Genomic DNA, 11,364 nt, shown 5'->3' with positions numbered 1-11,364 from the left:
GGCCCTCTTTCTGCCCATACTTTACATGTTCTATGGATAAATATGGTAGTGGACTTTAGCTCCAAGAATATTAGACCAACTCATGTCCTGAAGTAATATATTTTACATCTAAGTCAGTTGATATTTCAAAGCAGTCTGAAGATATCACTGTATATTAATATTGATTACTTTTTACTTACAAGGAGGCACTATCAACTCTTATTCAATTACCTAGAAATACAGTAGCTAATAAGTGAGCCACAATATGCAGGGAAAAATCCAGCCACTCACTTTATGAAAGAAAAAAATTAGTATAGGTGGTTTATTTAAGTAAACTAACTATGCTAATTAAAGTAGGTTAAATGTAGCATCATGCAAAATTCCTACAATAATCTGGTTCATATACTTTAAATGACAGAGATGGCTCTCCTTGCTAATACCATGCATACTCAACTGGCTAGAAAAGCAACACTTCTGCTGGTATCAGATTCAAAAGGCTGGGTTATGGCCCCAATCCAGCAAAGCTCTTAAGTACCTGCATAACTTTAAATGGATAAGTAGTTTCATTAACTTTAATGAGACTATTCCTATGCTTTAAGTTCTGCATGTGCTTAAAAATTTTGGTGGATCAGAGCCTATATTACTAAAATGTATTTCAAAGTGTATTACTTTCTGTGTATATGTGAAAAGTGCAAAGCATTTCATTATTAGCAATGGGCATGTGTGAAAGCCTCCTGAAGTCAATTGTAGTTTTGCCATTGATTTCAATGAGCTTTGGATCAGGCCCAGAGATGGTGGTACTCAAAACAAAAAACAAAACAAAACAGGTAATTATACAGAAATAAATGTCCACACCGCCCTTTGCAGTGGTTTAACTGTATTAGTTTCAAGGCTGATCGCAATGATAGGGTATATCTCCTCTTCAAGTGCTACAGCAGCATAGCTGCAGTGAATGGCATGATGTTGCCTCATATGGAAGCATTTGAGGTGACCTACTCAATTTTCCTTCACTGTACATTGGCTTTGCCCTGACTCCTCCCACATTTCTTTTTTGGGTGGAGTTTATAGACCTTCCTGTGGAACTGTTTTAGATTTGTACACTGGTATGAGTGTGAACTGAATAAGGAGGTTTGTCCTTGCATGTAGAATTTAGAAGCAATTTTTAGAATAAGGGCCAGATCCACAAAAGTATTTAGTCTCCTAACTTCCATGGATTTCAGTGAAAGTTAGAAGCCTAAATACTTTCATAGATCTGGGCCTCAGTTCTCACTCGTTTTAGTCCACAGGCCATGGGGGCTTATGACCCCATGAATTTAAATGAAAATTTAACTAAATTAAGTAAGAAACTTGTAAAATTAATCATGAGAAACTGCACACCAAATAGTAAAATGGGGATTTTTGTTTAAAAAGTGATGGATGGGTATTGACCTGTTTCTTTGTGATAGTATTAAAGCAAAATTAATCTAAATTGCTGTCATAAGAGCCTCATCATCTAATCCACCTGCACCTAACACTTACATCAGCTTCAGTGGAAATTTATGGTGTACAGAGAACACAGGATGTGGCCCTTTGGAAATTAATATTGTGAATGGCTTGTATTGAGGTTGTTTTCAACTTTTCACCCATATATGATTTAATTAGCCTAAAACACTTGCTTATGTTTATTCCACCCAGATGCAAAGACTTGCATAAAAGAATAAATCCATTTAGTGAAAAATGATCTTCCTCATTGAGGAGGCTATAATTTTTCCCATGTAAAACAAAGTTACCCTTCAAACAATACATTTTTTCTGAATACAAAATATTTATATATTTAGTTCTCTTCAGTGCTAATTAATTAGCAGCCAGCTTTCTCAAACCATATGTATCCCATCTCTCTGTGTTTTTAAAAGATTACTAAGTGTTAAAACAAATTGGCTACATTTTGTGGGTGCTGTTAGCGAAAGTCAGATGGGGCCAAAGATATTGCAAACTTCACCAATAGCCTCAGATCTCACTGGTCGAATCTAACCTCCCCAGGGAGAGGTGTTCTAAGTCTTCGTGCTGTATTATTAAACTCCCAGAGGCACTCTTTTAACACCTACTGTCCTACTCTGAGCCAACTCACATTGCTGCTAAGTTTTGTTTCCCGGGTGGGGAGATTGTGTGGTCTGTAGTTTAGTGGAGTTGGCGTGGCCACCCCCCCCCCCAAAAAAAAACTCTTAAGGGTTTGCAAATCGGACTCTCAGTGCTACGTTGCAAATAAGGATTACACTTTGCCATTCAGATCCAACTATATTTTGCTAGGAGAGGGGAAGGGAACCTGTCCTGTGATTCCGAAAGCTAAACAGGTTAGAGCAGGCTCTGCAGAAGAAGTTTGCTGCAGAGGAGGACACTACCATTTAAAAAACCTGTTTTAACTGGTGCGACTTTCTAAAGGGAGCTCACGTCGAGAAATACTGGGGAGGACAGCTCAGCATTCACCACTTACAAATAGGTTTCAGTCAGAACAGTAACGAGGGCACAAATAAACGCAGTATAGTGAAAACACAGGCAGGAGGGACACCTACGTAGGCTTTGAGATCTCTCGCTTCTTAGGTGTTAAGTCGAAGCATAAGCTATATCCATAGTCGTCGTGGTACTTGTCATTGTGCTGTGTATTACTCATAGAGAAAAGATACTTTAGCCAAAACGTGATTCTTTTTAGACAAGTCCTTACCAGTAATGGTTTCGTCAAGCAGACAGCCTAACTCTCGCATTCTTTAGCTAAGCATTATCTTCGGGGCAGGGACTGTCTCTCCCTGTGTTTGGAAAACGCCTGGAATATTATAGGTGCCTGAATAATGGAATATTATAGAACCTGAATAATAATGAATGCTTAAAGCAAGAGTCTGAATTCCTCCAAAGTACTCACTGGTGGATCGTTTTGTATTTCGCTTTTTCTTGAAGGCAAAAGTGCGGATAAAATTGGATTTAAAAGTAAAAGTCACCTTGTCAGTCTACTCTGCTCTTGATTCTCTGGGCGCTCTCTTTTGGAAACGCAATAGAAGTTTGGTTGCCTTTTGGGGGGAAAAACGGGTTTGGTAGGTATTGAGCAAACAAACGACGTGGAAAATCATGTGACAAACTTGATCCCGCACAATCACGGTTTCACTAAACTAAATAGTTTGGTTTCCCCCGCTACAAGTTTTATTCTAGCAGCCAAAGGCTCCTAGAGTCTAGAAGCAGCGTCTAAGTTCTCCGTGGGCAGTGGAAGGATGAGGAATCAGAAATGAAATTCCCCCTTTCATCCTAATACACATCTTTTCAATTTTTGTAATTGCCAGCCTCTGCCATAATGAGATCCTTTGAAATTCAAAAGACACGTTTTAATGTTACATCTTTATCTTTGGGGGGAAAACCTAGTTTTCCACCGCTGCTACATATCCTGTTAACAATCAGAGCCCAAGACCCTGAAAAGAGACCTACTGCACAATTTCTGCTGAATGCACTTCTTAGTTCATATAATGCTAGGGCCTTTTGATGTGCTACAATGAGCGTTACGCCCAAAGATTGTCTCTTTGGACAGATCTACAACGCTTGGCTTAATGTTTGGAAGTTAAATGGACAACAAGGATGTTGAAACTCCCACGCTTCAGCCACTACAGACACTTGCTACATTTTCCTGTTAGTTTCCATAAGTGAAACAGACATGGTGGAGTGAAGGAGGCTGGGGGGTGGGGAAGGAACATTTTTCTCTTTTATTTCCCCTTTTACTTTTTGTCAGCCTTAAAATAAGAGCTGTTTGGGAAGAGTATAGGTAGCTTGTATCTTCAAGTCCCTGGCTATGTTGCTACTCCATGAAATCAAAATTTATGATTATTCAAATGTTGAGGACTGTGAAAAGAGAGGAAGAAAGAGAGAAAATTAATATTGCAGCTGTTCTTCTGATTAATGAGAGATAATTGCTCATGAAAAGTCACCCCTGTGGCATTTTGTTGTCTCCTGGATCTTTGTTCTTTTCCACTATTATTGAGGACTTTCTTGAAGACTAAGCGGTTCTTTTCAATTTTTGGTATTCAGAAAGTGTTGCTTGGTTACAGATAATGGAGAAATCTCGCGCTATATTGGGTAAGATGTGCCACAGACAGCAATATCACAATGCCACTTTCAGAAAAGGATGGATACAAGTTAACGATGCGCTTTCAATAAAACATTAATAGACTTGTTCACGCTTTTATAATGACCTCATTAATGGGAGCTGGGGGCAAGTCCTGTCTTCTGCTTATGTTCACGTAACAAAACCCTGCTTTGAGATCATTTGCAAACTAATATGAAACCAACGTTGGATTAGCAGATAAATGTGATTATAACGCACGAGTCATTATGTTCCATTTGGTTTGCAAGGGCTTCTTTTGCCATTAAAATGATCAAAACTAGTGTTTTGTTCTTCCCACAACACCCCATTCACTGGAGAGCAATTTGGTCACTGGCTGTTTGTAAACTGGCTATTCTGCAGTTATAGTTATGTCTGGATGCCGCCTTCCTTGCACAGCCAGATCCGCCAGTGAAATGAGTGGGGAAGTGTGCCGGGGGAAGGAAAGCAGACTATTTCCCTAGCATGAATTTTTGGGGTGGGGGAGGCTTCACTTTTGTCATTTAAGCCGCGAATCTCTTGTAAATAAAGGTGTCAGAGGCATCTGGAGGAAAGGGAAAACGAGGGCAGCTAGTCCTACACGTTCAGTCTGGGGGGAGCGGAGCTGCTGTTCTTTTTGAACTGCGCTAATTTAAAAGGGGGCAATTTCGTTACATTCTCATTTGTTACACTGTCTTGAACTAAAGGCAGACAAAGCTATACTCTGTCACCCCGAGCAGAATGAAGGGAATCAAAGGATTTTCCCTTAAAAGGACTAATTTTCTCCTTGAATTATGAAAGTAATGGCTAGGTAACAGCCTGTGCTCTGTACCCAACTGCTTAATACCTTCTAAATCCTTCCACGTGGCTCGACTAGTCGTGGCAATTAGAGCTCATTATAGGCTCATAAGAGCTCTCATTTTGGGGATTACTTAATGGACAATGAAATTTTATCGGACAGAATTATTGAAAAATAAAATTGTAACGAGGTCGCTGTGATGTGGGCGCACGCCTTCCATCATTCCGCCTGGATTGGAATATCTTCGCCTTCGCATCGCGCTTTTCTTCCTCTTCTTATCACTGCTCTGGGTTTATTATAACAATTACAGATTAAAACCGTGATCTGAATCTTACTCTGTCTGACTTTCCTTAAATAAGGCCATTTCCCCCCGGATCCGCTCTATCTCAGCAGATACAGCTTGTCCCACTTCCGAGAGCGGGTTATTTCCTTCAGAGCAGCTTCTTGTAAACGCCGATGGCTCTAAACCTCTCTGTCCATTGCAGTAAAAGCCATATCACACAGGGAGATCTGGAAAGAATCACCTAATTGGTCATTCTTATAATAATCATATGTGTGTTCTACATTCATATGCTGTAAAGTCCAAATGCCAAAGAACTTGCGAAGCATCCGTGCTCTCTGTTTATCTCAGATAATGTATAACTGGTTTACTACTTTTTAGCCACCAAAGACATTATTAGGCCTCCGTAGCCTGTGAATCGCATCTGTTAGCTTGTCTTTAATCAGTATCAAAACCTTGGCACAATAGTTTTTAACCATACTAACATGGCGCTTTGCGTCAGAGCACTTTCCTTAAAGTTAATCGCTCTTTAATAATTGTTCACTCTCGATTGCTATCTCTTGCCTTCCGGGTTTTTTAATTCTTTGATCCTGTCTGTTGCTCTGAAGTAGTAAATGATTAGTTTGTAAAGGTGCTTTGCTAGCAATAGTTAAAGTTGAAGCTGACCTGCCTTAAACTCTGCAACTCCCTAATTGTTGTCACAAGATGTTGGATTAGCACATTTCTGGAATAGCTGTCTGTTTACACTCCAGAGACCCACAGTCCAGTAAACACTTTCTAATTGAATTCTAATCACATTCAAATAGCTCAATAACCAGTCTCAGCTGCAATTCATAAAACTTTAATTGCCACCCATAAATCCTGAGCTCCCCGAGTGTGGAGTGTCCCTACAACTCAATTATGCCTTGCTTGCCAGAATTTCACTGGATGCCTTCAAGGAGACTAACTGACAATCACTCCTTTCACACGCCTTAGAGAGATATTGATTGTGAACTGAGATCTATTTCTACTTCTCGTCGTGTGTTAGTGGCAGCACCCTCTGCACGACTGCAATGAAAAGTAAAGCCTGAGCTTCTCTCTGTTTGTTTGGTAATAGGGGAAAGGGCCTTTTAACTGAGGCTGAGATACGCTGGTACGTTACATTTCTAAACTCAGCGGCGAGGAATACCCCTTTGATAGAAATGCAAACAGATGAGCAAGCTTTGAAAACGACTTAGGCTTTTTGACTTTAAGATACATTTAAACAGTGATTGCTGTTTGACCATGTCCATTGCCAAGGAACTTGTAGGATCATTGTATTCCCCCCCGCCCCATCATGATATCCTTTCAACACAATTAGGATACAAATTTCTGTGCTAGCCTGGCTTATTGGGGCCAGAGTTTTCTGCTGTAAAACGCAATTGTCACTGCTGAGTCCAACGTCAAGTAGAATTTGATAGTCATCTTTAAGTGATGCTTGGTTAATATTGCATTAACCAAGAATGCAATATTAGTTCTATTAACTATAAATCCCCTTTTAAACTCCCATAGAACAGGTAAGTGGAGAATCGTGTAGTGTGCTGCAAATACCTTGGCTCTTTAATGAAATCTGAAATGCTCAGGAGTCACCGACCATATTTCGCTGTTGATCCAATTTTACTTTGACTGATTGCTTCGGCAAACTTGGTGGAGATCAAAGAATCCCTCTCGGACATTTTCTCTTTTCATTAGGATTTTGAACTGAAGCTTTGAAATGATCATGGAAGTTAACTTGAAAGTCTTCCGTTTTGACAACGTCTTGGCTGAGAAGTGTCCAGATATTTTAAGGCTTTATCTCTTGAACTAATTGCCAGTTTGACAAGATTCACTCATAAAAAACAGCCCCTTATCCCTAGAGTAGCTCTGTCACGTACTTCACGGAAAATATAAGGGCGACTACATTCTTGGAAAAGCAAATGGGATTGTTTCTAGGTGTAACTCGACTTAGTGAGAGAGACGATCACCCAGAAGTTATAACTATTGTACTTAGATGCTACATAGTATATTAAAAGAAAATGAACCCCATCCTGCCTATTTCATCACGTGCCACTGGTTTCCCCCTACTCAGGAAATGGTGTATTATTAGTATAAACGATGTGACGGGAGAATCCCTTAAGGTTTATTTTTAAACCTAGTCAAAGACGTGCATTTGTTTACCGGGTAATGTGTTAGAAAGTACAACGTGGGATGTGCCTGAATCACAAACAGGGCAGCTGCCCCCTCCGTTGCTCCCCCGTTCCTATAATTTATCTGGAGAGGAGGAGAACTGAAGTCATGGTGAAATTAACAAAACACACACACTTTGGAAAGTCTCCCCCTCCCTTGTTTTGTTCTAGCTCGGGCAGCCTATCCCGAGGATTTGGAGGAGAAGCCAAGGGGGTTTAGATCTGCATCTCTTTCAGGAATCACGTGTTAAATAGTTGATATAAAACCCCGGAGCAGGGGATCCAGGCGGGGGACTTGAAGACCAGCCCTCTCCAGGGACCCTTTTGTTCAGCTCTCAGACATAAGCACCTTCTCGCCAGCCAAGTGCTTCAGTGGCGATTTCCCCGCCTTGGCAAAGGAGGAAGACCCGGGAGAGCCAGCCCTGACCTGCAGCAGCCCTTCGAAATGTCCCGATCCTTCTATGTCGACTCTTTAATCATCAAAGATTCCTCGAGGCCAGCTCCTTCCCTGCCTGAGCACCCCCACGGACAGGATTTCCTCATCCCCCTCAGCATGCCTTCCCCCCTGGTCATGTCGGTGTCGGGCCCCGGCTGCCCGTCCCGCAAGAGCGGCACCTTCTGCGTGTGCCCGCTCTGTGTCACTTCGCACTTGCACTCGTCCCGGGGGGGCGGCAGCGGGGCCATCCCCCTGCTCAAGAGCCAGTTCCCTCCCGGCGGAGATGCCCAGTACTGCCCCAGGATGAGCCATGCCCAGCACCACCAGCAGCAGAGCTCGGTACCAGCCGCCGCAGCCGCCCTGGGCCACCCGGCGCATCACGCACCTGTCTGCACCGCCACCACCTACAGCGTTAGCGACCCCAGGAGATTCCATTGCCTCGGCATGGGTAGGAGTCACTGGCCCGGGCTGCCATTCCACCTCGTTGGCGTGCGCTTCGCCCCGCAGCGGGCGGGCAAGGGCGTGAGCGGGGATTTTGGAGGGAGGGAGGGCGGATGCCCAAGCCCGAGCGCGGAACTGCACTGCCCTACAGGTGGGGCTAGAGTGGGGAGGGATCGTTCATTCCCCGCGGGAGGGGGGGGGATCGGGATGAACTCCTGGGCGGGAGAGCACAGGTGTGTTTGCTTCCACTAGTGTTTGTGGAGCGGTTCTGATGTGGCAGGCAAGGAGGAGGCGGGTTTCCAGGGCTGGCGTTAGCGAGCAGGTAGTGTGAGGCTCTCTGTCCACACACACCTAGAGAGACGCTCACCGAGGGGTTGCGTCTTGGTGCTCCTGTAACACATGAAATGAACGGGGGGGGGGGGGATACGTGTTCGGAAAGGGGCGATAGGGACAGATTAGTCTGAATTCTTTTCACTCCACTTAGCCCTTGTGTCTCTCCTGTCCAGGAGGATCCGATACTAGCCACATTCCAAACGGCAAGAGGATGCGGACCGCTTTCACCAGCACGCAGCTTTTGGAGCTAGAGAGGGAATTTTCTTCCAACATGTACCTGTCCCGCCTGAGGAGAATCGAGATCGCTACCTACCTGAACCTGTCCGAGAAGCAAGTGAAAATCTGGTTCCAGAATCGGAGGGTGAAACACAAGAAAGAAGGCAAGGGCACCCAGAGAAACACTCACGGGGGCTGCAAGTGCACGGGCAACCCGGGGCATTACCCCAGGTCAGAAGACGAAGAGTCTTTATCCCCATCATCTGCGAACGAGGACAAAGAGATCTCCCCTTTATAAAGCGCTAGCAAGTCCGACTTCGGTCCCAAGCTGGGGCGCCTTCGATTCTCCGGAACTAGCTGCTTCCACCCTAGGGTTGCAAGCCTGAGCGAAACGGGGAAGCATGTGTGACTGCAACTGCATACACCTGACCGAGCTGGGACCATGCTAAGGAACACACAGACAAAGGAAATAGTTCTTGATGGCTCTGTCCGCCAATAAGGTTTATTTTAATCGATTCACAGGTTAGATATTTTGAATGTACAGGCTTTAGTGGTGAGCGTTCAACTAAAACACTATTTATATAACACAAGGAGCAATGCTGTTCTTTTTTGAAAAAGTTAACGTGATCCTGGATTTCCTATGGGCATGGCAGTTTTCCTCCCTTCCCTCCCCTCAATACAGTTTAAGAAAATCCCATTTCATGACTTTACTGAAAGTTCTGACGTCGAGAAGAATTTAGAGAATTAAAAGGAAAAATAGGTCTAACTGCATGAGAATCTTCTGTACAGAATTTAAAAAATTACAATCGTTCGGAGGTTCGTTTGTATGTGAATAGTTTTATATAAGATTTATATTTATATTTATTTAAATGAGGTCAGATAAGAATTTTATTTTTTTTAAGTGCCAGCTTAGTTCAAACAATGATGGTGTGATTAATGGGGCAAAAATGTTTTTTGTAATCCTTTGTATACTAATTGAATTAGTATGGTTCAGAAATATATAAACTAATACAAATAAATGCCATCCGCTACTAACCTGAATAACTATGTTTCCTGCTACACCGTGTTCTTGGTTTTAAACAAATAACCCAATTTCAGCAGGAGAGAGGGCCAAGGAAGCGAAGTTTCCAAGCATGGCGCTATAAATAGCTTCTGGTTACTTTATAGCCGTGAACAATGAGAGTTCTTAGCGCCTCTGACAGCTTGTATTTGTCTGTTCTGTACACATCATCCAGCACAGCGGCATTTTATGAAGCTGGTTACTGTTGGTTGGTGTTACTGGAAGTGCAGCTACAAAATCCCAGCCTCGTCAGCAAGAAAATAGCTCGCCAAAGACCAGACACACTCTCTGGGATTGCCTAGGGGAGTGTGGCTACCCCACTGAGGGCCCGATCCTGCAGGCACTGTAATCAGTGGCAGAACTGAACTTGAGCATGCCAGATCCCCGTGGGACTGTCAATGGGCGTGTGGGGCGCGCAAGGTACAGTACGCCGGGCTTTGCCCCTCGTTGGTATAAGAAATCTTTGTGCCCGTGCAGGGCTGGGTGACTCGAGTCGTTGGAGTTTAAAATCCTGAAGTTTGCCAGAAAGGACGAAGGAACGTTTAAGCTAGAACTGCAAGCCCCGGCGTGACCCACAGCCCCCCACGCGCAGCGGGAGACGCCTGCTGGCTTTGCCCGGGCCAGTCCAATTGAACTCAGGCCTCTGCTGGGCAAAGCGAGTTCGAGCTGGCCCGCTAAGAATAAGCGCAGGCGATAGCAGCCACTGTCAGACTGGGCGCAGTGTGAAGTTCTGAGCTGCTTGCAAGGGCAGCTAGGTATGGTGCCAGCTCTTACTCAGGTGAGTAATCCTGACCCACGGACAACTCTCTCTGAGTGAGACCTACTCAAGGGCTGGAGGACAGGACCCTATAGTTTATTTATAGCCCATTTGTACAGCCTGACTGAAGAGGGTAAAGGCCGGAGGGCCGATCCAGGGTGCTTTGCCACTGCTTTCAAGGGATGAAGTGCCAAGTCACTCATTGGCAAATAGTCCTCATACCATCCATGAACCTACCTCTCTTTCCTGGGGCAGCTTTGGGATAAAGCCTCACCCAGAGACACTTATCGTTATTTGGTACTAGCACGTTGCCTAGGATTAGATGTGCCCATTTTACCTGCTGAATTATTTTCTAACAAAATCTTTTGCCCTTTGTTGCAATCTCTTGCTATCATTTCCCTCTCGTCCGAGAGGAGATTTTTAACCACAGCTTCCAGCTGATTGCAAAAACCACTAGAAAAATAGTTGTCTCCTGCACACTTCCCCCCCACCCCCCCATCCTTTGTCTTTAACAAAAAGCCCTGGAGACTGGGCATAGATGTTGGTCTCTTCTTTCAAGTGCCTGTGCCACTTTTAATCACAAGATGGCTAATAAGGTTCCCTACTGTTTGCACAGCAAAAGTGAATAACCTAAACACACTGTACAGTGCCAGTGAATGTCCTGGTGCATTAAAGCAAATGCAGTCCTGAACAATGACGTTCTGATAGCCTTCAAGCAAAGCACAAGTACAAATGGTGGTCCTCAGAAGATGCTCTCTGATAAAAAGGTAATTAGGAATAAACAAGT

At 43.8% G+C, this 11,364-nt stretch overlaps 1 protein-coding gene across 1 annotated transcript; it reads left to right on the top strand.

Moving 5' to 3' along the window:
- The first annotated feature begins 6,888 nt into the window (after nucleotides 1-6,888).
- On the top strand, nucleotides 6,889-9,661 carry GSX2 (GS homeobox 2). Its single transcript, XM_039542602.1, has 2 exons — nucleotides 6,889-8,218; nucleotides 8,718-9,661. The coding sequence occupies exons 1-2, from the start codon at nucleotides 7,780-7,782 to the stop codon at nucleotides 9,056-9,058; spliced, it is 780 nt and encodes a 259-aa protein (XP_039398536.1). The 5' UTR covers nucleotides 6,889-7,779; the 3' UTR covers nucleotides 9,059-9,661.
- Nucleotides 9,662-11,364: the final 1,703 nt, after the last annotated feature.

This window comes from Mauremys reevesii, linkage group 5 (genome assembly GCF_016161935.1).
Source record: "Mauremys reevesii isolate NIE-2019 linkage group 5, ASM1616193v1, whole genome shotgun sequence".
NCBI classification, from domain to species: domain Eukaryota; kingdom Metazoa; phylum Chordata; order Testudines; family Geoemydidae; genus Mauremys; species Mauremys reevesii.
The sequence above is the reverse complement of the archived record's forward strand: the minus strand, read 5'-3'. Positions and strand labels throughout refer to the sequence as shown.

Excerpts from the sequence above, each read along its gene's own strand:
- GSX2 (XM_039542602.1), top strand. The coding sequence starts at position 7,780 with ATGTCCCGATCCTTCTATGTCGACTCTTTAATCATCAAAGATTCCTCG. Across the intron at positions 8,219-8,717 it reads ATTCCATTGCCTCGGCATGG|GAGGATCCGATACTAGCCAC; the intron begins GTAGGAGTCACT and ends TCTCCTGTCCAG.